Raw genomic sequence first — 25,973 nt, forward strand, 5'->3', positions numbered from 1 at the left:
CTTCAGATCCATGAACATGGTATACCTCCCCATTTATGTAGGTCTTATTTCTCTCAGCAACACTTCGTGGTTTTCTTTAAATAAGTATTGCACATCTTTTGTCAGATTTATCCTTAGTTTATATTTTTTTAAGCTAATGTAAATTAGAATTTTGAATTTTAATTTCCAATTGTGACTACTGTATAGAAGTAAGTCAATTTTTGTACATTGATCTTAGATCCTGCAACATGCAGAATCATGTCAGTTCTAGTAACTTTTTTGGGTAGATTTCTTTGGGATTTTTCTACATAGATATGTCATCTGTATATAAGGACAGATTTCTGGGGGCTATGTTCAAGGATGCTATGGTCTAATAAACTCCATTCTCAGGCTATTGAAAGCAAATAGGACAATCCAAGATAAGTATGGTTGAGGCCTGCAGGTTATGCTCAGGGCAGCAGATGCATAAATCTAAATGGTATTGGCTAGGCTAATGTCAAAATGGATTGATATTCTTTTAATACTGGGGTACACACTCAGCACAGATCATTAGATTATCTCTACTCTCCACAGTTATAAGCCCAGATGTAGGCTGAGTGAAGGTAAAAATATCCAGCCTCAGGCTAGAAAAATGTCCAAAACACTTTCCACAATGCACTACCTTCTCTCACTCAAACCTTTATGAAGCCTCCTTCCTGGTCTCTGGGTCTTCCATCCAACCCCCTCCAGTCTCATCTTCATAGAGCCAGATTGTGAATAAATGTAAGTGATAGAGTTCTTGGCCCTGAACTTAGAGTAAAATCCAAGCTCCCCACCCAGGTATCAGCAGCCCTTCTCCCACCATTTCATCTCTGCCCCCACCACTCAAGATCATTCCCAGCCTTCTCTCTGCTGAAAGCACTCTCTCCATGCACCTTACCCTTTTCTTCTCCCCAGTCCTTTACACTTCTTCAGATGCCCATCCTGACCCTTCCAACAGATACTTGCTCTCAGAGTAACCTGTTTTTCCTATCTTACACTCACCATATTTGGCATTTACTCCAAAGCAGTGCATTGAAGGTTGGGAACACTGTTGTTTTGCTTGTCCCAACCTCTTAACAATGCCTGATAAGCCACAGGCACTCAATAAATGTTTTGAATGATGGCTAGAGCTCTTTCTAGCTGCATGCACACCCATCCACTCCCCTCTAGTCTTTGTGAGTGACCTTATAAGATATAATGGGTGTTTCTCTTCCCTTAGAAAGGTGGCTTAAACTGTAGCTGTGTTTTAAAAACTTTCCATGGTTCTAAGAAATACTAATACTTGGACCTCACCCTAGCCCATTGAAACCCAAGTCTCTGGGGGTGGAACCCAGATATTTTTATTTTTGTAAAGCTCTCCTGGTGATTCTGATGGGCATCCAGAATTGAGAACCATTGGCAGAGAATGAAAGGCTGCTTTCATTCAATTAGTGATAAATCACAGATGGGCTCACTCTATAAGGGCCGGCAGGAGAGATACGTAAGGACCTTCTTAAGGACTTGGGACTCCCCAGCTCAGCCTCTTTCAAGAGTTGCACCTTGGTCCTGTGCTCTCTCCATTCCAATGGAGCAATTAGAAAGAAGGAAAACAGACCAGAGTGGAAAGCATTTTCAAACTTTATTTACAACTGTCACAGTGACAAAAAGTAGTTTGGAAAAAAAAAATGCTAGTTTCTCCCTGAGCCTCAAAAAAGAACAGAAGTTACAGGATGTTCATCTTACAACAGGCATTTTTACTGAAATACTATTTTTTTTTTCAATACGATCAGTTAGAAATACACACAAGTTACTTTTAAAAAAAGAAAAAAGGAGGCCAGACAGGAGCTCAGCCACTTGATCAAGAGTGGCTGTGTCCCCCACAGGCTTGCCACTGAGGGTCCTGACTTCAGCTGTCAGTCCCTGGCCTGCTCAGACTCCAAATGGTCAAACAAAGGGGTCTAGTGGCGAGCAAAACAATAAACCACCCCCATAAACACACATATACACAGAGTAGATTTGTTATGCAGTTTACAAGCACATTCCCATCACATGGCAAGACTAGGACAGAGGATAGAGGGAGCCGATGAGACAGGGACACAGAAACACGATTTAAAAAGGCAAGACCCCATCCACCAAGGGTTCGGCGTGGGATGAGAAATGCTGCTGCGAGGGAAGGGGGTCAGGAGGACAGGCTGTCCACAGCCAGAGTGGAACCAAAGGGAGGGCGAGACAGGGAAACACCCCGGCTGTGCAGGCTGCAGGCCTCTCCCGCTTCAAGGAGCTGGAAGAAGTTATTGCCATCAGTGTGTGTAACACAAGCAAACAACACAGAGGGAGGGAGCGGTGAGCCTTGGCTTCCGAGAACCAAGCCCTGCCGATGTGCCCACATACACCCTCGTCCTCCCGACCCAAGGCTCCCCAGAACCACACACTAACCTTGAGGTATTAAATACAACTCTACATGCAAGTCCATTGGGGTCAACCTGGACTGACTGGAGACCTGAGGGGACATAGTGGGTGCCTCAGTTGGCCAAGTTCAGGCCCAGGGAGGATCTCGAGCCCCCTTGGTCACACAGTCGTAATTCTGGGATAGGGATGGTTTGAAGAGTCTGTCCTGCAACCTGTGCTCCAGATGGTTCTTAACTATGACAAAAAGCTGCAAGCCCAGGGCTAGCTTTCCCATGTAACTGGGCCCCTGCAAGGGACGGGTGGGAGGTGGGCAGGGATGAGGACCACCATTCAGTGCTCCCTCTCCACAAGGATCCTCCCACCTACATCCAGGAACAACACGGGGAGAAGCAACAGGAATCTCATGACTCCCTTTAGTTTCAAACTTGATCCCCTGGCTGCTACATAAGAGCTTTGTCACCCCCATCCAAGAATTCCCAGGCTTTGCCAGCTCTTGGCATCTGCTTTAAAGCTCACCTGCCCAACAAGAAACAGAAAAGGCCTCCTCTGCTCTCCACTGGGCCCCCACCAAAAAAACAGGCCAGGAGCTCACACAGGAGTGGGGGGTGCAGCTGGAATCTGCAGCAGGAACCACCTCTGCCTGACCGCTGTGGCCAAGGGCTGGGGAGGCTGGAGCGGTGCGGGGGGAGGGTGGTGGAGGACGGCCAGCCTGGGAGAGCCTGCTCACCTCAGTCCTCTAACAGGGGTGGGAAGTGTTCTGGCTACTCCCAAAAGGGCTTGGGTGCAAAAAGGATCAATCAGGGGAGAGAAGCTCAAAGGGCTGCCCCTTAAAACCCCTCCAGATTACAGCGGGTATGTGAGCCTGCTGCAGCCGAGGGGTCGTGGAGGAGGAACAGGGAGACCTTTTTCTTTCCCAAGCATCTCTGCCAGCTGGCTTTGCAGGCAACCAGCTCCTACAGCTCCCCTTTCCCGCCTCCCTGTAAGGGACCAACACACCTGAAATAAAAGCAAAGGCTGGTGGTGGGCGAAACTGGAGAGATGAAGACTTTGTTGTCTGATGCCCCAGAAACCAGGGTGAACGCTCACTGGGTAGTTTCTGGCTGCACTTCTCTGCTCAATGTTTATTTGAAAATGTGTATTTTCTCTTTCGTCTCAGGTTTGTTTTCCTGTTCCTTGCTCGCTTTGCACATGCCCCACCCCCCACCCCCAGAGCCCACTGGAATCCCACTGCTGCCTCTAGGCTGCTGAGTTCAGATAAGGATCTCAAAGATGTGCGCTTCCCCACAACCCCCACCCCTGTTCTAAGCAGCTTCCTTTCTCAGAAGGCCTTGCAAATTGTTGCAGAGGGCTCCACTGCCCCACACATTTCAAAGAAAAAAGAAAAGAAAAGAAAAAAAAACCCAACTCAGTGATTTGCAGGTGCAAAACGGAAGCCATCATTTGACATTTTTCAGAACTGCTGTGGCTCACTTGTCTTCCATCACGCCGGGAAAGCACACAGTTCAGGGACAGATGCTCTCTGGTATGAGCCTGGGGGAGCTGGCAAGGATTCTACTGCTCCTTGCTTTCTTTCTCTGTCTCTTCACAGTTGTCCTGCTCGTCCTCCTGGACCAAGAATTCCTCTGGAGGCCACCGGAGCTCCCCGCTCTCTACCTCCCCGTCTGTGGGCTCCACCACTATGGAGGGGAGGCGGTCCTTCAGTTTACAGCAGCGTTCAAAGTCTGACGGGTCAGGGAAGATCTGAAACAGAAGGAAAGTGAGCACCTGGTCAAGTACAGATCCAAAAAGAGAAATTCCGAGCCTTCACTTCACGTACACATGGAGAGCTGAGCACCGGCCTTACGCCACAGACTGTGCCACGTCCTCAGGATTCTGGGAGGCGCAAGGCAGGAGCCAGAGAGCACATTCTGAGGCGACCCGGGAAACCATCCCTCAGTTGACTTTCATCCTGAAGCTGAAAGTTTTCGTGGCAGTGTTGCCAAATTTGTGGTATAGCTCTGTTTGTACATTTTATTTTCAGATAAAAGAATTCAAAGTCGTGTCATCCACAGTAAGTCATGTCCCTCTTTGCAACATTTTACTCCGGCAGCCCAAAACATACAGCAGGTACTGTAACATTAAATGCGTCCCAGGGTACTTGTTGGCATTCGTAGGAGCCAGCTCCCAGGTGCTTTATAAGTATGATTTTGAACCATCACAGTTGTGCTGACTATCAGGAGTTGCTAATGCTGTTGGCAAGACTCTCAGGCTTGAAGAAGGATGTTGCCCAAACCACACGGCCTGGAATGAGATTCAGACCCAGGCCTGTTCCACTCCCATGCCCGGTACCACCCAGCCCCTCAAACAGATGGGTCCTGATATCACCGCAACTATAAAGTCAAGGCCAAATCAAGGTTGAGAGTATGGCCCCAGTCACAGGCAAGCAGCGAACAAAATCCCAGGTCCCTTTTCCACAACTCCTAGCTCCTTGATGGTTCTACACCTGGGAGAACCTACTCCTGCCAGAGTCCCATCAGAGGCTTCTTTTGTTCACGGCTACTGCATGTTCTGCCAGAGCTGGGAGAAACCCCAAACCAAAGCAGTAAAATAGAGGGCCATGAGGAGCTCGGCAGGTTCCCTTTGCACACACTGCCCTGTGACTGCAGCTGACCCAATTCTTTGCTTAGCAGCTTTAGTACTTAAATCCGATGGCCTGCCGGCCCCCTTGTCATTCGTAGCCCTCAGCGACACACGAGCTGCAGAGAAGAGGCTTGGTCTGGACACTGGGGCTCAGAATCACAGACACTGAGAGCTACATGAATCTTCAGGGTCATCTCTTCCAACACTCCCATTTCCTGGACAAGAAAACTGAGGCCCAGAGGGGTCAAGAGACTTGCTCAAGGTCTTGCTTGCTAATGTCAAAGCCAATAGGAGTGCGGGTAGAGACACACGTTTGAAGGGAGCCTGGGTAATGGCTGGCTCAGGTGGAGACAGGCCCGTGGCAGCAGACAGGTGCCCTTTATTCTCAGGAGGTAGAAGAGATGCTCTCTGACAAACTCAGGCCTTCCCACCTTCGGTGGTGCCCAATCTTACTTAACCCCAACTCCAAGCAGTGATGTCCCCGTCAAGTCACTGACCACGAGACAGGCCATGTGGGGCTTCTGGTAATCACAGGCCCCCAATCCCTAAAGACAAGTGATTATTAACCATTTATCCAATAAAGCCCTATTGCTGGGGATTAAGCCCTGAGCCAGCTGCACAACCAGGCATCATTGAAGACTTAACAGTCTCATAAAAAGTATCATAATGGCAGCTAGGAGGAAAACAAGCCAGGAGAGAGATTAGACGAGAGGGGGCCAAAAGTGGCATGGGGCAAGATGACCCCACTCAGGGCGTTCCTTCCTGATGCTACCACCCCTTTGGTCCCACCCTGGACTGTGCCACACACTACAGGCATGTGCTGAGCAGGGAGAGGGGCCAGTGGCCTATTTGGGCCTCCCCTCACTTCTCCTCATGTGGAGCTGGAGCCTCTTCCTGGGGGAGAGGACACAGGTGCCTTCCAAGCTTGGCCTCTGGTTGTAAAGGAGAGGAAGCCCCCCCACTGAGCTGGAAGCATGCTGTGGTTTACAAAGCTCTTTCAGACATCACCGTGTTGGGGCTTCACAAACCCCCAAGCCCAAACCAGAAGCAGTGAGACACTAGACTCTGAGGGTTGCAGGGAACAGCCAGGATTCAAGCTTAGATCTGCTCTTTTCAGCATGTATGCCTTTTGAAAAATGAATGGATGCCACTGGGTCAACACCCCCATTTCACAGATAGAAAACTGGCCATAGGAGGGAGGGGGACTCTGGGCTTTAACTGCCCGTTTGTCTGCTGGAGGCCCCAGTTCAAGTGCCAGGGTGACAGTCTGGGCAGCCAGGCCAAGACGAGCTTCCCAGTCTGGACAGTCCTAAACCTTCAGGACTTGAGACGGAGCTATAAAATAATACGAGGAGATGGACACACGGCTTAGTGCACACTTGGGCCCCTACCTCGGACCTCTGACCTCAAGCCCAGGACTGTGCCTGTCCTGTGACTCATTGGCTGAGAGAGGTGGCAAGTGGATTCTAATTACGATCACACAAGCCCAGGTGGGGTGAGAGGGCCAAGCAGCAGCAAGGCCAGCAGGAAGAGGAGGAGGACAGTACGGGTGGAGGGCGTGTGATCCCATTTCAAGCTAGGAACGGGTCTTTTAACTAAAATGAGGGGAAGGATGTTACAATGGTGATGATCATGATGATGGGAGATATGGCAGTCACATCTGCTGAGCAGATTCTCAATCATAATAATCCCACAAAGTACGTGGTGGTGGGATCCCTATTTTATAGATGAGGAAATTGAAGCACAGAGATGGCAATCGACTTACTCAAGGCCACACAGTGAGGAAGTGGCTGAACGGGGACCTAACCTCAGACCTACAGGACTTCAAAGGAGTCGTTCATTTAATTACACTGTAGTTCTCACTATGTTCTTGACATGACTTGTATAATCCCAATCAAGTCCTCCCAACCACCTGTGACTCAGTTTCTCCTTTTGAGAAGTGAAATGACCTTTTCTCACTAGATGGGTACAAGTTCTTGGCAAATACAAAGATGATAAAATGCTTTGAGGACACATGCTGAATTCAAATTGGAATGTCCTTTTTGGCGCCATTTCAAGAGGACTACGGTAAGCATTCAATCTCCAACAAGAAGCAGCAATCCTAACGCAGTAATTAAAATAACTCCAAACAATGCCCTTCATACTAGGAGCTGCACAATTAAGTCTTTAAAGTTCTTGGTGGAAGTCTGAGCATTGAACTTCCGATAGTGCTCAGTTGCCAGAGAACTTTGGTCCCTGAATTGCTCAAAGCAGGTGCTAGTAAAACATTTTTTTCTTTTACCAAATCTGTTAATTGCCTTTTTTAAGATCACTATAATAATTGAACCCTTCCATCAGAGATTTTATTTTATTATCAGATAATACCAATTTATGCCTCTGAAAACTGGAGCTCTCTCCAAAGACAAAATGCACCCAGAACCAAACAGCTTCTCATTTCCTTACGCACAGACAGAATGCCTTACAAAGTGTTGTTGAGTGTTTTGCCAGCACAATCTTATCTCCAACAGCTGCTTAAGAGGCTGACCCTAAGGAGGTCAAGATTTTTCCACTAAGTCATGCTTTTTAATCATCTAGGCAGCAGAAAAATGAGAGGTTGTAACTGCAATTTGACAGGGTGGGGAAAGCAGTGGAAAAAAAGACTCAAGTCAGACTTGCCAAGCACATGACAGGTAGGGTTGAGGCGGCCGGCAAGCCTGGCATGCTGTTTGCCTGCAGGAACTGGCAGGGAATAAAGAGCTGTGCTGTTCCAAAAAGAAACTGCTTCTGGTTAAACCTCTTATCATAAAGTGCCCCTTCTCTCTGGACTAGGGAAAAGCAGAAAAAGAGACAATCTTTTCTCCCCTCTGCAGCAAAGGCTCATCCCCAAGTTCAGGAGGGAAGATGGGGAGGCTCTGAGAAGCATTTCCCACCCTCACTCCGAGGGCAGGACAGATCTAGAAGCCCCCAATCCCGGCTGTGATTCTCTCAGCCCTGCCACTTCCTCCCTCTGCCAATACCAGGCTCCTTAGCCGGTCGTCTTGCTCAGCTGCCATCTTGCTCACCCATGCCTTGGATACAACTAATAGACAACCAAGTTCCCTCCTCTGCAACTCGAGTGAAGTCTTGAAGCTTACACACACCAAAAGCATCCTGTGTCTCGCATGTCCCACTGTGGAAGAACAGCAAAAATTCAAACTTGGTCATAGTGAGTTTTCTAGGGGACACTTCCTCAGAGGCACTCTTTGCCAGGTGGCCTCAATCCCAACAGGCCATGATGTTTTAGGAATTTAATTGGGTCCACTTGAAAGGTCAAGGGAGCTTTAGGACCTTCTAGAAGGAAAAAATGGTCTATGAAATGTAGTTTGGATGCCAACATATTGGAATTTCTGGCTGTAGAGATCAGAGCTGTACAAAGGAACTTTCTGTGACAGTGGACGTGTTCTCTATCTGTGCTAACAATAGCCACTAGCCACATGTGGCTACTAAGCACTTGAAATGAGGCTAAATGTTAAATTTTCTTTCATTTTTATTACTATAAATTTATCTGACCTATGTAAATATAAATATAAATTTTAATTGCTACATGCAGCTAGTGGCTGCTGCACTGGGTGGTGCAAACATATATAGTTAAATACAAGGACAATGAAAGCAGGAGAGTCTGGGGAAACTCTCAAGATAAGCAAACATCTTCAAGGACCAACATGGGCAGCCTCAGAGCAGAGAAGTCTGGGTTTGGAGGTGAGCTCCTGAGGAATTCATCAGCAGGCTTTCTGCTGAAGGATAAAAGTTGCTGGTCAGGCAGCTCCCATTTCACCCCTGGAGGGGAGGACCTGAAAGGTAATAGCAGAGCTCTAAAGGCCTGAAATTTGGGGGCTTAGCTATCAACTGTCTGCCTTGAAGCCAGGTGACCTAAACCTGGCTGCCTCGGGTGGGGAGAGGAGAGAGGTGTCTGGCACCTCGGATGGAAAATGTGAGTGATTGTGGAGGGAGCAGCACCCCGTAGCGTAGCCTGCATGCATCTCTCAGCCATCATCCTGGACAAACAACCGGAGCTGGCCACAAAGAGGGTGGGGGGCTCCACAAAGGGCAGAGAGATGCTAATGGGGAAATCAGACACCAGCAGGTGGAGGAGATGAAAGGTGGTTAACTGGACACAAAGGGCTAATTACCAGCTCTGCAAGCTGAGACCTTGGGAGCTGGACACTCCCTCTGCTGGGGTAGAGCAGAGGACAGAGACATGCTGGGGGAGGTAGGGCAGAGGACCTGAGATGAATAACCGGGTCGCTCCCCGAGGCACCGAGAAAGATCGGCTTCAGCCTACAAAACCACACACTGAGCCTCTCCCTTCTCTGGTTCCTGAGGGGAAAAAAAATCAACCTCAAACCTGCCTCAAAAAATTGCTACTTCCACAGGCAAACCAGGAGTCTGTACGGGCTGGCTTTTACCTCGACCCCATGTCTTATTACCTCGATGACCTTGGTGAAGTTATTTTAACTTCTCTGGGCCTCAGTGGTTGCCTGAGTAAAACGAGGAAGGGATATGTCCAGTTTACAGCATTGTTGGAAGGGTTACACGAGGCTGCACATTGAGCACCAGCACAGTATCTGACAGGCTCAAAGATATGGGGGCCCATTCTCCCTGCCCTCCTCATCTATAAATTGGGGTTAATTCCTAATTCCCATCTTATAGGGCTTTAGAAAGAGTCAAATACAGTAATGTATGAACATGTGCTGTAAACTTTAAATTCCTAATTATGATTCTTATTAGTAAAGCTGGGGTCCCCGAGGAATGTTTCAAGTGAGGGACTGGTAAGTCAATACAGTAGCTGAGGCTTGGGATCAGAGCAAACTGCAGCACTCCTGGGCTTGTGCTTGCAACTAGGCCAGGTTCTTTGGAGAAACAGCTGTGACTTCATCACTTCTCTCCCAGTGCCTCTGTTTTCCCAAGGCATGGGACAAGCCAGCTGCAGTGGAGGTCACTGCCTTGTCCAGATCCTGGTCTTCCTCTGGAAGGCCCTGCAGGTCTTCCCATTATGCACCTCCCTCCCCACTCTAGCCTACTCCAGGGGCCTGCTGCTTGGGTAAGTCAAACCCTTTCTGCCCTTAGACTTCCCGAAGTCTGAGTTTCTTACTTTCCTGAACAACAAAAGATTTGGCCTTGTGTATTTCTTCCTTCCCAGGAGGGGCTGGTTTATAACAATAGGCAGATCTCTACTGGTATCCTGCTCTGCCAAGGTCTGAGTGAATGAGCTGCAGCTAATTCAAGTGAAAAGTACACCCTGCTTTTTGTCCCCTAACAATATATGAAGGCAAGAAATATGTTGTTTGAAATACTTGCCTCCTGCTAATTTATCAGCAGCAGCAGCATTATTATTTGCATTTTACTGACTTTTCAAAGTGAAATGTGGCTGGTAAGAACAGAAATAAATATAGCAGAGACAGGCAGAGTGGTTGCTGACTGTATTCAGGGAGGGAAGAACATTCTCCATTCGGATGCTAGTCACCTCATTCTCCAACCTTGAGGCTCTCCCCTTGCTCAAATCTCCCCTGGACTGGGCTATGGAATATTCATCTTACCCGGTCCTACCCTCTTTGGTGTCTCTAGTCCTAGAGACTTGAGCAGAGATTTAGGGCTTTAGAGCAACTGTTGGATCTCCTTCCTTTGGATTAAAGATGCTTAAGCCTCCAGCCTCAAAACTTAAAAGAAAAGGAAATCCTCTGGATAAACACCATCTTTCATAAACATCTCTCAAACACACACCCATCCTGAAGGTCAAGAGTTCCAAATTCCAATTAATTAGCTCTAATTGCCACGGATAACTCTAGGCCCAGTGAGCTGATGGGGCTTTTGGAATGTTAAAGCACACTTTTCAAAGTTGTCCAGGGCAGGAAGAAAAGAACGCACTTATCTGGCATAGAAGATTTCAAACACCCACATCTTATCCACTGTATCATCATTGCTCTTTGAAAGAAGACACACCTCCCGGTCACCTCGGGGCCATTGGGGATGACAGATCCCTTTTTCTCCATCCTCCTCTATTTGTGCTACCCAGTGTCCCACGGCCACACCTCCTTTCTCTCAGAAAGCCCAGAATGACATGGCTGACAATTCAACTATTGATTGCCTCACTCTTCATTTTGGAGACAAAAATCTTGAAGTCTTTCCATCCTTGTCTTAAGTTCCCTTCCTAACCCCTACCATGTGGCTTCCAAACCCATCTCTGTGTGGAAATAACTTTCAAATCTCAGGACTTCCTAACAGCCCTGCCCCATGGCCTTTGCTCAGCCTTTAGTCACCACCTCTGCAGCACACTCCCAGACTGGTCAGCCTGCTTTGGGTTTCACACTCTCTCCTGATCCTCATCACCCTGGTCAGGTTCACCTGCCCTGTCTAACCTCATCTTCCCTGTGACTTCCCTGGACTAGGTGTCATCCAAGGCTTTTCTCCCGACTCAAACAGCTTCCTGGCTTCACCTGTCCATCATAAGCAGATGATTACCCAATCTACAGCTGCACGTCCACCTTCCCATCATCCGTGAAATGTCTCCCCTTGGATGACATCATCCATCACCTCCAACTCAGCTAGCCCCAAAGTGGGGTCATTGGCTAATTTATCTATCTTTTTTAAGTTAAAAACATTTTTTTCCTCCCAAAGAGGAAAACTTCCTTGATGTGTAGGGTAGGTCCTGTAAAAGAAGTCTAGAGATTTCAGATGATCAGCGCTGCATCCAAACTGATATTAAAATCCTGAAGCAAACAAGGCTATATTGCTAGAGGTCCACTCATCTTACTGAGGCCATTACACTAACAAGGAGGTGCCTGTCCTGCTGTCCTCTGATCAGACATATTCTGCTCAATCTAGAGCAGCAGTTCTCAAAGCTCAAATCTCAAGGTCCTTCCACGGAGGAAGTGTCCTTGAAGTCAGAATATTTTCTTAATAATACTAAAATGTTATTTGCCTTTTTTCCCTTGGGTTGACACTTATACTAATGGCATAAAAAGCAATGGATGAAATTCTTGCTGGCACCTTAGCAAGATTTAATAAATACAGTGCCAACAAAATGTACTTGTAGTTATTATATTTTTACAGTCACAATTAAAAAAAACTTAATTGTCTTTGATGAAGTAGTAAACTTAATTTTCATTAAATATTAACTCTTAGTGCATGTTGTTTAAATAGTCTGTGTAATGAAGCATATAGCACTTCTTTGTTGCATATCAAAACCCAATGGCTGTCTTGATGAAAAGCACTTATATGATTGAGTTGCCAGCTGAACTAGCCACTTTTCCACTGAACATCAATTTTACTTGAAAGAATGACTGCCCAACAAACTACGGTTATTCCAACTTGGGTGCCTTGTGGACATGTTTTTAAAAGTGTATAAAATGGGCCTGTCACTTCAAGGAAATGACTGATAGTATTTGTTACCAATGAAAAAAATCAAACGCTCAAGCAGAACTTTGAATTTTGGATAAATTGTATCAGCCATCATAAGCTTGACAGCTTCCTAATATTTGAAGACATTCTGATGAGATTGGAAGAAATATTAACAAATGTGATTTTTTTTTGCTGGTATATCAAATGTGTCAACATTTGGAAGATCTGCATAACTCAGTGAACCTATATTTTCCAAATGATCAGTGCACCACATTACAAAGCCAGCAGTGGGTAAAAGATTCATTCAAAGTGTGAGATAGACTAATGGATTTTAACATAAGAATACAGTAAGTTTATTGATAAGGTTTCAGATTCCACATTGCTGCTGACCTTTATGAAACTACCATTTGTTGAATTTTGATGAAATAGCAAAGAAAAATATCTGAAAAGACTATTAAAATACTTCTTCCCCTTCTAACCACATATCTGCATAGGCCAGATTTTCTTCATTTTCTTCAACCAATACATATCACAACAAACTGAATGCAGAAACAGGAGAGTTTAGCCATCTTCTATTAAACCAGGTATTAAAGAGGTTTGCAAAAATGTGAAGCAATGTCTTTCTTCCCATTAAACGTTGTTTTGTTAAAATCTGTTATTTAAATTAACATGTAATGGTTTTATTGTTATTTTAAAGGAATAATAAAATAAACTGTTTTAGTATCAAAAGATAAACCATATCTCTGCAATAAAAAGATGGATGTTTTATATATATACACATAACACATATATACACATATACATTGACATTCAATGTTTTTATTTTCTGTGACCTAAAGGCTTGTTAAAAGAAAAAAAGCATTTCTGTTTAGGCTTATTGCAGCTATTAGTATGTAACTAATCAATAAGCATACCACAAATAATTATTAGACACAAAGGTAATTTTAAAAATCAGTTTCTTAATGTGATAGCTAGGTGGGATTTATGGAGCTTCCCAGACAGTAACATTTTGAATGGTCCATTTGTCTGATGCCCCTAAAGTCTCTCTACCCAGGAGAAGGTACCTTAAAAGATTCAGGAAGGCCAGAGGCAGGTCCTTTCTCTTACTAAGGGTGAGGAGAGCAGTCTTGACAGGAAAGGTACGAAAAGAAAACTGATGAAGCTGGTCTGCAGGAAATGCAATTTTAGAAAAGAACAGAAGGAAGCTGAAGATGTGGAAATTGATTTCCCAAAAATGTTCACTGCTGTCATATCCCTTGGAAAATTTCTGTGAACCCCCGGGGCAGCTGTCCTCCGGTTTTAACACTTTGTTAAAATGTGAAGTTGTATACACACAGAACATGACATAGAACATTACGAAGAAGTCATTTGGCATGCAGATCTCCACCGTTAGGGATTCAAGGAAAAGAGGCAGGAGACTCCCTGATGCTTCAACCGCCCTATCCAAGGGAGCACATGCCCAAAGAACTAGAGAAATCCTAATTTAGCATTAGCTGATCTCTAAGAATGCTTCCATCCAAGAGGGCTCATTCAGCTCTTGAAGGAAAGGATTCCTTCATGGTGACAACACTGATGGCAGCCTCAGGAAGTCGGACACCACCACCGTTATTATTCCTTCGTGTCCACATATACACTATTTTCATTACATTTTTTCTTTACTTATTTGTTTAAAAATATTTTTTTAAAAACCTATCAGTACATGAATGGAAAATTAGTATTACTTGTCACAGGTAGTAGCTATAAAAATACACTAACATTTTTAAAGTTTGTGTAAAACCTAAATTAACTTTGTAAACCACCAGGAGTGTATGGACCCTACTAGGCCATTTACTACAGTAAAGAACCTGGAGGCTTGCACAGTTGCTGGGGGGAAGGCCCTTGAGCACTGGGCCCAAGGCTTCCATTGTCCTCAGGTCTATTTCCAAAAGCCCAGTCCATCCTTGATTCCAGGAAAGCAACATCTCTACACCATGACCATTCCATGGTTCAGACCTGGAATGCCAGGAAAAGTAAGAAGGCTCAGGGAACTAAATGTGCGTCTGTCCAATCTTGATGGGTTTCCAGGCCGAGGTGACTTCACTGGTCTTCCTCAAGTTCACATGGTGCTCCAATGTCATTAGGAAAATAAAGGAGACCAGTATGGCAACTTCTGACCATATATATTCACAATCCAAAGCATGTCAACATACCTACTATGGGACAAGAACATGATTACCAGCTATGTTGCATGCTGGCTACATATTACCTAAACATCATCAATTTTATAGTCTATGTACAACATCCCTTAAACACTTTAAAATAACCAACACCTTTCTGACTCTATCCATAAAGCAGCTTCATTATCTTATCTCTATAGATTTTATACCCTGTGATTCTATTTGCCAGAGCTTTCAATCTGGAACCTATATTTTGATAAACTCTTTTACTTGTTTTCTGTTTTTAAGGTAATATATAATCAAGAGGCTTAATGACATTGAATCTCTTTGAATCAGTAATTCTACTTCCAGGAATTTATTCTAAGCAAACAAATCAGACTTGTGCCGAGACTTATGTAAAATGATGTTTACAGCAGTGTTCTTTATAAGAAAATATACCAGAACCTAGATATTCAGCAATATGAAGTGGTACATAACAACATGACATGCCATTTCACAAAGGAAACCAAATGATAGGAACATAGTCACAATATTATAGTAAATGAAAGAAAGATTCACTATAGCATATACAGTATTATCTCAATTTAAAAAAATTTAACTACATAGGAAAATACTGGAAGTAAACATACCAAAATGTTTCAGTGATAGGAATATGGGTGTTTTCCTTTTTGTACTTTCTCTCTATAGTTTCCTAAACTTCTTGAAGGAATAAGTCCTACTTTTATAATTACAACCAACACACACACACACACACACACACACACACACACACACTGTTACACCTTTTGACTCAGAAATTCTACTCCTATGACTCTAGGAAATAGTATAAACTATGGACCAAGATTTATATATTTAAAAATATATAAACTATTGTATATAATTATATATAAATATTATGTATGAGTGAAAATAAAATCTAAAAAATATCAACAATTGGACAATGGTGAAAACAATCATTTAACTTTATGATATTGGGCAACTATTAAACATGCTGGTTCTGAAGCCTTTTTAAGATAAGTTGTAAAGAATATGATACTGATGACTTACATACTGTTGAGCAAAGAGGCAGAATACTCCTCTGTGTGATCTTGGCCACATAAAAATACAAGTGTTATTGGAAAAGTAGGAAAAAGATACTGAAATGTTAACAGGTGTGATTAATGAATGGTGAGGTTATGGTGGATGGAAAAGAGTATAAAGAAGAAAACAAAAAGTTCTATAATGTGTTACTTTTAAAACTTGAAAAGTAAGTATGAGAATAATAAAATACACACTTTGTCAAGGACAATATGAAATTACTGAAAAGGGGAGAGAAGAAAAGAAAATTTTCCGATAACTACAACACTCTCATCTAAAACAACCACTATGAACATTCTACCGTCTGCCCTTTTGGTCATAAGTGACTGTGTGAGTGTAGGTGTGTGTGAGTTCATGTGAGGGCCACGGGTGTAGTGAGCAGGTGTGTGCATGTGTCTGAGTGTGTGGGTGGAAGTGTGAGTATGTGCCGGTTTGGGTGAGTGTGTAAGTGTGCGGGTGTGTGTCAGCATGTGAGTCTGCGTCTGCAGGGATCGGTGGCTGAGCTCAGGGCTGCCTACACACCTCAGGCCAGTGGTCACCTACTGACTTAGAGCTATGCACAGGGCTGTGTCTTGAACAAATGTTTAGGAATTTGGGAAAGCCAAGGATGCTGCTCAAATCTAGGGTAACAAGTATTTCAAACTCCACAAAGTAAAGCAGAAGGTGAAGTCAAGGTATACTATTGGTTCTATCTGGGAACCACCTTCGGGTTCACAGTAGAAGAAAGTCAGACCCAGTGAGCACCCGCCTCCAGACTGAGGTCTATGAATGCCCTCCTTGCTCAGGCCAAGTTTACCTTTGGCGAGAGGTCCAGAGAGATGCCTTTCTTCCCAGTGGCTCCAGTAAAATTACCGACCGAGAAGCAAGTATTAAAGCTGCTTCAGCTAAATGCTTGGGGGCCTCTTCAACAGTTTATCTGGAGCTTCTGACAGTGCAAGGCAATTCATTCTAGTGCGGAGGGGGCTGCGGGAGCTCCTAAACTTCCCCTGAGGTCAAAACACTAGCTGGACAAGTCTGGAGAAACTTTCCGCAAATTTTACATTTTTTCTAAGACAAGTCTGTGCCTTAGGGTTCCTCCCTTTCTGAGGAGTGAAGCAGCAAACAAAGGATTTGATTTGCTGAGCAGGGGTCCTCTGAGGTGGCCTCGGGGACAATGGAAGGGCAGGTGACATGGGGAGAGGCACCCCTGCCCTCAGAGGTGGCACAGCAGCTAGGCTGGGAAGGAGTGAAGCCCCAGCACCTCCGAGCCCCATGTGAACGAAGGCCTGTCTTCATATCCTCTGAGGATTATTTCAGGACTCAGGCTTGAAAGATCATTTCAGGACATTCACTAGACACCCAGGAATAGCTCTTGGCTCCAGTCACAAGATTCGCCACCCAAACTCACCCCTTTCCCTAATGGTACAATCCTCCTTCCTATCCAACCTGAGAGACGGGGTCACATAGAGAAGATGCTGATTCCATAAAAATCTATTTCATGGGATGGCCAAGGTAGAGGGACAATTCTCAGTGCAGAAAAGGGACAGAGGAAGGGTCCCATCAATCACTCAGCACTCATTAAGCAACTATTTGTAGGACACTGTGCCCAGCATCGTAGGAACAAAGAGCAGTCTAAGACACAGTCCCTGCTCTGGGGAGTGATGAACACACCACCATGCAGGGGCGTCAGCCTCACACAGGCCCTTGCAGAGAAGGCCGGGTCGTTCGGTTCTCATGTGCAGCATGCTGGCTAGGAAGGTGAAAAGAGCCTGTTCTCTCCCTGGCTGAGCTACAGACTCACTGTTGTGACCACGCTGTGTGTGTTGGGGGCTGGGGAGGTTCCCCGTGGGAGTAATTCCAGCCCTCTGCAGGCCCTAACCCAGGGGCATTCCAAAACACTGAGCACGATGTCTACGGGCTTTGGGCACAGGAAGGAAGGTGCTGGGTCGTTCATACAAAGTAGATTTGATCTGAACAAAGTGGGCATTGGCTCAAAAAGAGGCAGTATGTGTGGCCACAGGACCAGCGCCACTCGAAGAAATGACTCCTTGTGCTTCTGAGCCATGTGGTCCTAACTGCCTATTTTGCACCACATTATTATGATTTATGCCAAGGAGTGAGTGGGGTGGGGGTGTAGGGATAGGAGAGAGTGTGATTCCAGTAACATGTGTCCATGGCTGGACATCTCCTGCCAAGTGCTTTGGAATTTTCAGTTTTATGTCCCTCCAGGGACAACTGAGGCTTTTTAAGTCTGATGTTGTGAAAGATGATTTCCTGGTGACCATGTGAGGACTTCCATGCAGCCACTCCACAGGGCCTCCAAAACTCTTAAGAACATAACATATAAGGACCACAGCTGGTGGTGACCAAGGAGACAGGGGTGCAAGAGACTAAGGTAATTGGTGAGTTCTGCCAAAAATGGCCTTGTGAGCAGAGGCTGGTGGGAGATGGAGGACGGGACACAGAGCAGGAACCTCTCTGGGGGCTTAACCTGGGGAGGAAGCTCAACCTGTCACTTTGGGTGGGAACAGCACAGGAGAGCCAGGCTCCAGGGTCTTCAAAAAGAAAGGTTCAATGCAGATGTGAAGGCAGAGAAAGCATTTCTGAACTCCGCTTGACTTAAGTGATGAAACCAAGCCCATTCTTTGAGAGAGGAGTTGCTGCTCTTGATAAAGAGTAAGATCAGGGAGGAGGGAGTCAGCTATCAGTGGGCCTTACAGAAAGAAAGGCTGAGAGATCCCTCCCAGGGAAAGGCCAGCTCTCAGCCCAGAGTGCTTTAGATTTGTCCTTATGCAGAGCCAAACCCCAGGCTATCGGCCTACAAGAGGCAAACGACAGGGCTGTGGCACGAGGTTAGCCCACCGCTCCTGCTCCTCCCTACCATGCATTACACCAGGAGAGCCCTCCCTCCGGTCTTAGGAAATGAACGGAAGATACAGGGAACTCTCGATTGTGTGGACCAAAGGTTAGGCAGAAGCACAGAGCAGGTGGCGGAGGCTCGTGAAGAGCTGGCTCCCTCTGGTTTACAGTGCATCCTCTCTGGCTTCCCTGAGAAGGAGAGTCCGCTGCGTGCCTAACCGGTGGGTGGATATCAGATGGTGGGGGTACGTGACCAGGAAGAGCAGCAGAAGGAAAACTACACGTGGCCAGTAAGGACGTGTGTGCTGATCACAGAGGAATTTGAAGACATAGAGAAGAAAAAAGCTATCAAATACTTTAGGAGGGGCACTTTGAAATGAAAACCAAGGAGCCATATTTTTATCTAGAACTTAGCAGCATCAGTGTCCACAGGCAAACACCCAGGACCCTTCCATGCACCGAGCCGGGGCTTATTCAGACACTGCAGGAAAGGAGACCTGTTAGAGAGGCATTCTAAAATGCAATATTCTTGGTGCTCCTGCAGCTGGGGGAGGGCCCTGCAAGGCAGCCACTGACCTGTTTCCTTGAATTAAGGAAAGTAAGAAGGTGGAGGCCACATCTCTGTCCTGTGGGTGGGCTGGAGAACAGGACACCCACAGATGCAGTGCGGGGAGTGAGCCGCAGCCGTCAGGGACATTAATGTACTCAGAGAGACCCTCCCACTCAGCTCCGGTGAGCTGGCTGCCACCCACAGCTTGCCCAAGTGTACTCAGACTTTCTAGTAACCGTTTACTCACCCACCTGGCAGGGTGTCATAATTCATGCCAAGTGAGTGTGCAGACATGGATTTCATGCTTTGAACTGACTCTCTAAATAAGTGTTAAGACAAAACAAAGCTCAGGCTCTGTCGCTTTCAATACATGCCCACAAAATGGTGCTAACTTCAAAGTACAAGATGTAGGCCTTCCCTGTATCTTTCTGGGGATAAAAAGGCTTCTATCTGAAGCCTTGATAGGCACAAGCTGAGGCAGCCCCTTAAAAATCCTGAAGCAGAAGTGAAGGTGGCCTGCTTTAGAATCAGGAGACTCAACGTCACTGAAACCACCACCATCCTCTTAGCACCTGCTCTGGGAAGGCCTTGAGCCAGCAGGCACCCTGGCCTGAGGAGCGCTGCGGAAGAGGTGACGGCTGGTGGGAAAGAGGGAAATAAGTCATCCTCTGCCCTCAGAGATGTGGGAAAGGAGGTGATAAGGTGGAACCTGTGTCCTCAAAGCCCAGAGCAGCCCCGATTCGAACCACAGATGCCACAGGTGTTAAAACAAAGAGGTCACATCTGGGGCAGAAATCAGAAGAGCTTCATTCTGTGTATGCCTGGAAGGTGGGGAATGACTGACAAAGTCCAGTGTGCCTATTTATTTTATGACCTTGTTTCAAGGTTAAATCACAAGCCTGAGATTCTATTTCATCTGCCAAGTCAGGATGGATGTCTCCTTCCCACTTTCAGTTCCTTGGAAAAGCAGGTCTCAGTAAAAGCCATGTGCTATTATTACCCTTAGGAAGGGTGCCAAGAACAGAGTTCCGAGATTTCCCGGTCCCAGATCTGAGCCCAGCCTGAGCATGCATGGCAGATGGGCCCCAGCCAGGGGCAGTCCTAGCCAATCCCCAGAGCTCAGGTGGGAACATGTTTAATTGGATGGCACTAGCTCTGAGTGGACCCAGAGAAGATCAGTCTTATGACAATTGTCAGATTGGCTCACTGCAGAGCCCTGAACCTGGCACAAATAGGGGTGAGCCAAGGGGGTTTCTGAACGTGCAGCAAAATTAGATTAGAGATGGAGGCGCCCTCTCAAATTCTAATTCTCTTTCAAGGCCCAGACTCAGTCTGACCTTCTTTCAAGGCCTCTCATTGCCACCAGACCTGGATTGATGGTGGCTTTCTCATGGCTCCTGCATGCCAGCTGTTATGTACATCCTGGCTTCCCACGGGAGCCCTGGACCCTCTGGGCAGCACCCCGCTCAGCATGCTGCACACCTCAAGTGCCCGCTAAATGTTGCTTGGTTAAATACTACACCCTCTCCCCTTTTTCTTCATCAGGCAACCAGAATACCTTCCTGAAATCTTGTGACAGAGTGCTCTGAAGTTCCCGGTAAAGTATTTTGGGTTTGGGCAGTAGGTAGCCCCTACCCAGTGGGCAGGGACAGATTCCCTGAGGGGCTGTGACAACTGGGTCCTTGGGCTAGCACCCCAGTGGAAAGTTTGAAGGCTATTTTCTCAGACAGTACTGTGACATGCCAAGAGCCCAGAGGCAACTGTATTTTCCTCCTGCCATGGAAGCCCCAGCTCAACCTTTCTCACCCACGCTGGCAGCCTCTTCCCCCACATTCACTTGCTGTGACCCTCAGATCCAGCAAAATGGCCTGGAGGTTTAGAAAACTGTCTTGCAGGACCTGGCCCTTTATCCTGGGACATGTTCAAAGGGAGAATATTAAAAGCATACCTAGACATGCAGAGGACTGAGTTTGGAAAGGTGCTGTGATGAAAATCTAAAACTCAGAACTGAAAGAAAATCTCACCTGTAACCACAGAAAGATTCAGTCTGATTCAGTGGCTTGGAAACTGTAATCCAAAAACACCCCAGCTCGGGGGCTAGGAAACTTCTAACCTCCCACAGGCTTTCTCTATGAGATCCACTCTGGGGGTGGAAGGCATAAAACCAACCAGGAAACAGTCTCCCCTTTCTCCCTACATCCCCTCAGACCACCCAAATCCTTCTTTCCAGCCAGCAAAACAGGCTTGGCCATGTGCATATGAAACAAAGGAGCCTTCTGGAACCTCCCAAGCAAGTCAGAGGTGACTCTGCTGTCACCTGTCAAGTTACCTTACCCAACGTTAGCTTTCACTTCAGCTCTCTTTGATCACCCTCTGTCCATCATACCCACCTGGCTTTCTATTTACTTCTTCCTTCATAAAACAAAGGCCCCTTGAACAGGTCTAAGGAATTACTAGCTACAGCAAGTCTAGATTCTAGTCAAGAACCAGCCCAAGGTACAGCTACATGATGCCTCAGAAGAGCAAGGCTTTGGAGTTTGAGACCCCAGCCATCTACTCTGTTTGAGCTGTTTCCTCATGTGTGAAACAGAGTGAGAACTCCCACCTCAGAGCTGCGGTCAAGAGTGAAAGGGCAACATTTGGAAAGTGCATAGCTCCTGTGGGCATTCAGTTAATATCTGCTAAATAGGCCCATCACACCCATTCATCTCCATAGCCAGCCACCCGACACAATTTCTCTAGCTCTAAGGTCTTCCCTGAAAAACAGACTCCTTCCTCCCCTAAATGTAACAGCCTAGGGACTCTCTTTGGAAATCTGAACAGTTCACTGCTCTGGAGGTATCTAAAAATGCTCTGTAACCAGTCAGGAGCAATGGAAAAGTACATGGCCAGCCAGTAAGAACATTGCACTAAGAATCTGAAGGTGTTGCTTAGGCCACTTTTTGTGGTTCTTATGTATTTTGGATCCACCACACAATCTCTAAGCTAGATTCCAGCAATCACATCCTGAGAAAGCTTTGGGGAAAGGGCTCCTCAATTCTAAATAGGCCAAACATTAATTCTGTTAGAATCAGTTGGTCAACCATCAGCCTGAGGAAGAAGGTGGCACCTGACCCAGCTATTTGCCCAGCAGACCATCCTTTTCCATAAGCCACCCCTCACAGCAATGTTTCCACTGCCCAAAGCATGGCTGGGGAGGGAAATTCTGGTCTGAACTGACTGTACCTATCAAAAATCACTTCCCCCTTTGCCAGCATGAATGGGAGAGTCTGCAGCAGCTAGGATGACTAATTAATAATATCGACTCACACTTACTAAACCCTTACTGTGTCCCAGGTGCTGTGAATGCCTTTTACACATCATCTTATGTTGAATCTTCACCACAACTCTCTGAGGTAAGGACTATTGTTGCCCCATTTTACAGACAAAGAAACTGAGGCTTACTGGCATCAGGGGGCTTTTCCAAGGTCATATAGCTCTTTACACTTGGATGCAAAACAGACTGCCCCCAGCCCCAGCAAAAGCCCCCAGGTTCTACAGAAACAGAAGGAATCTAGTACTGAACTCACCTGATAGGAAAGTCCATCCTTTCGGGGACTGAGGCCAATCTCCTCCATGGATGGGGTGTTCATCATCACCTCAGTCATCTCGGCCGATCTCAGATAGTCAGGGCTGCCAAGAAACCCAGACCAAAAGTCAACAAACATGCACTTTCACATTCCTACACTCGGTGCATTCTGCTGTTAGATCAGGGGACTGTCTGGAGGCAGGATGAGAGGCGGTCAAAACAGAACTCAGAAAAACAAGCTCACACCCTGAGGAAGCACCTTACATGCCCAGTGCATCAGAGCTCTCAGTCTTCACCAATGATGATCACCTGAAAACCTCTCTGGAAAACTCCCTCTCCCTTCCTCTCCTGTACAAGTCCCCATTGGCAAGGAGCAACTCTGGATTTTCTTGTAAGTGACAGAAGTAGGAAAAATCAAAACAGGAGGTACCTGAGTCCATCTGTCTATATCAAAAACAATTCATCCCATCTCTAGAGGAAGTGCATATTGTTATTACATCCAACAGGTCAACCTCAGGGAAACCAAGTCCAATAACACTACCTTCCTAAATTTCTCTCTGTGTCTCTGCTATTCCTTTTTGCAAATGTCCCACATAAAACCCCAAGGGGTCAGCTTTCTGCAAGCTACACATCTGCCATCCAACCCCTTTTCTAGCCCAGCCACAGCAGCTGCAAGCTCACATCTTGAAAACCATCCCGGGTATTAAAAACCTTAAGGATGCCTGGACTCTGAGTGAGAAGGAAATTTCCAGAGGGACCAAGCTGGCCCACCAATGGCTGACATGTGAATGTGCTTTGTACTCTGTAAGCACTATACAAACGTTCCATTATCCTCACAGAAGCCACGGGTACCTACCAGGTCCGGAATGCATAATGCCAAGTGGTACATACCAAAGTCAATGTACTCACTACGCAACACCCAATATTTTCACCATTATACCTTTATCCATGGTTTAAAAAGGTAAAGTAAGCTTTAGGAAAACAGGGGTACCAAATTCTTCTTCATTTTATTGTTATTACCTAGAGAAGAAATAGCACTGGATTTGGAAACAGAAGCGAAAGTTTCCGGTCCCAGCGCTGCCACACTTAAGTACTGTGTGATCTTGGAAAAGTCATGTAACCTCTCTGGACCACAAGTGCTCTCTTTGTCATCATGACGCTAATAATGCATATCTCACAGTTATGCTAAAGAGCTCATCTCTGGCCACACACACAAAAAAGCATTGCAGACTATGAAGTGCTAATCAATTATTAAATAGTCCCAAATTATTTTATTTCCCTTAATTTCTTAGGGGATAATAACCTGGATGGGCTCTAATCTCGTTCAAGTTTTGGGCGGCCAGGGGCACAAAGCCTCCAATAGCCTTCAAGGCCTCACCATAGGGCACCTGGCTGCTCACACACCACGGAGGTGGGAGGGAAAGGCTCGCATAAGGAGAGGGCTACGCAAGCCTGGGGGTGGGAGTGGGGGGAGTGGATTTTTAGTTTGTTTTGAGAGTTCATCTCGAAACAGAGCCGGGATCGGGGAGGGGAGACTGAGAGAAGATGCTAAGCTTCCAGGCAAGTTTAGGTTCCAGAGCCAGGACGTCTAGGCAGCTTCTTCTTAGGTCCTCGGAAGGCGGCTGCCCACCGCGGAGAAACGGCCCCCAAGAGCGCCCACAGGTCTCTCCAGGCTCTTCGCCTGGGGTAGGGGCGCTGGCTCCTCGCTCGGGGCTGTGGCGCCAGCCGGAAAAGTTGAACCGAGAAGCATGAACTTTCCGGTTCCTGGGCTGAACAGAACCGCACTGAACTAAAGCCTGGCGGGGCCCGGCTCCCCGCGTCCGCACCTGAGAACGCGCTGCTGGGCCGCCAGCGCTCGCCCCCGGCCGCTCCTCCTTTTCCCCAGTGCAGAAAGGAAGCTGCAGCCGGCGCGCAAATCCAAGTGGCCTGCCGCGGCCTCTCTCTGCCTTGAGCTCGGCGCCCGCGGCGCATCCCTCCCGCCCCGACCCCAGGTCCGGAGAGACGTCCTCCGCCCCACGCCAGGCCGGGCTCCTTCCAGTGGGCCCGGCGAGGGCAGCTCCTCCCCCGGTGCCCCTACAAGGGCGCGTCGGGTTTTAGGGGGCTGTGGAGAGGAATGTGATCAGGAGGGTGCAGCGCATACTTCTGCCGCTGCTTGTGGCTTTAGTCGGGTTTCTTGTGGGGAGAGCGTTTTCCCCACCCCGCGGAGCTCTGCAAAAGCCGCCGCTGCATCAGCTCAACCCCCTGCCTCCAGCCTCGACGCCAAGACTTGCAAGCAAACAAAAAGAAAAATGGGAGGGGCCCGGGGAGAGCTGGAGCCCCCTGCGCCAGGCAGGGCGCGCGCCTCCTGCAGCCCTCCGCAGTGGGGATTTCATGAGCGGGGTTCCAGCTGGATCCCTGCTTCTCCCCTCATCTCCCCACCGCCACATACACACCCTCCCAGCCGTCATTTAGGTGAGGGCTTCGAGTTCACTTCCTTTGTCTGGATATTCTCAGCACCGCCGCCCCCCACCCCCACCTTTGCAACCTTGACGTTGACTCCTGCACGGGTTTGGGCGGCGGGTCCGCGCGGGCGCCCGCGCCGCCTGCTGCCCTCGCACCCGAGCCGCCACGGCCTTGAGACGGATGCCCTCCGAGGGCACAGGATACTCACCAGTGAATGGGGAAATACACAGACATGAAGTCCTAGGGGAGGCTGACCCACGCCCTTGTGATTTAAAAACGGTCACTGCGTCCCGAGTAAGGATGTCACGGGCGCAGACAGGCGCCGCAGGCAGGGAGGCAGGCGGCCGAGGGCGGACACGGGCGTTCGCCGGTCCGCCTTCCGGAGACAGCCCCACTGCCAGCTGCGTCGGCAGACCAGACGGAGCCCTCGGTGCTCCACCGAGCTCGCGGCCCCACAAAGAACCCGGGAAGCGGTATTTATAGGGGCGGAGGCGGGGCTCGGCCCCAGGAGGCTCCGCCCTCTCTCGCCCACTCCTGGAATAACGTCACCAAAATCATGAATGGTTTCAGCGCTCTTCTTTCCTGCAGGCGGCTGCTCGGGGGCGAGCTCGGCGCAGCTCCCCGAAGACAGTGTTTTGCTGCGGCTTCTAGTCCTGCTCCCACCCCTACTCACACGCGCAAAGGCGCGGGGACACACGCGCGCGCACACACGCACGCACCGGGGCTGGAGATGTCAACGCCGCTTTCTGCTTATAAATCCGCCAGCGCCGGCGCCCCTTTTCTTGAACACAGCCCCGGGAACTCGCGGGCGGAGGACGATGGGCGTGAGGAAGACGGACGCTGAGCCCTCTCCGGACGTGACCGCTTGGCGGCCACGCTGCTGCGGGGAAGGCGCCATCCTTCACCTCGCAGCCTGGCGCCCGTGCCCTCCTTTGCTCCCACTCGCGGTCTCCAATCCACATCTCTGGACCCCTCTTCA

At 47.6% G+C, this 25,973-nt stretch overlaps 1 protein-coding gene across 1 annotated transcript; it reads right to left on the bottom strand.

The window, feature by feature from the left end:
• Window positions 1–1,599: 1,599 nt before the first annotated feature.
• On the bottom strand, window positions 1,600–25,466 carry LBH (LBH regulator of WNT signaling pathway). The gene is made up of 3 exons (XM_037009402.2): window positions 25,203–25,466; window positions 22,554–22,656; window positions 1,600–4,128 (listed from the first exon to the last, which is right to left on the bottom strand). The coding sequence occupies exons 1-3, from the start codon at window positions 25,226–25,228 to the stop codon at window positions 3,940–3,942; spliced, it is 318 nt and encodes a 105-aa protein (XP_036865297.1). The 5' UTR covers window positions 25,229–25,466; the 3' UTR covers window positions 1,600–3,939.
• Window positions 25,467–25,973: the final 507 nt, after the last annotated feature.

Source organism: Manis javanica, chromosome 1, assembly GCF_040802235.1.
Source record: "Manis javanica isolate MJ-LG chromosome 1, MJ_LKY, whole genome shotgun sequence".
Classification (NCBI taxonomy): domain Eukaryota; kingdom Metazoa; phylum Chordata; class Mammalia; order Pholidota; family Manidae; genus Manis; species Manis javanica.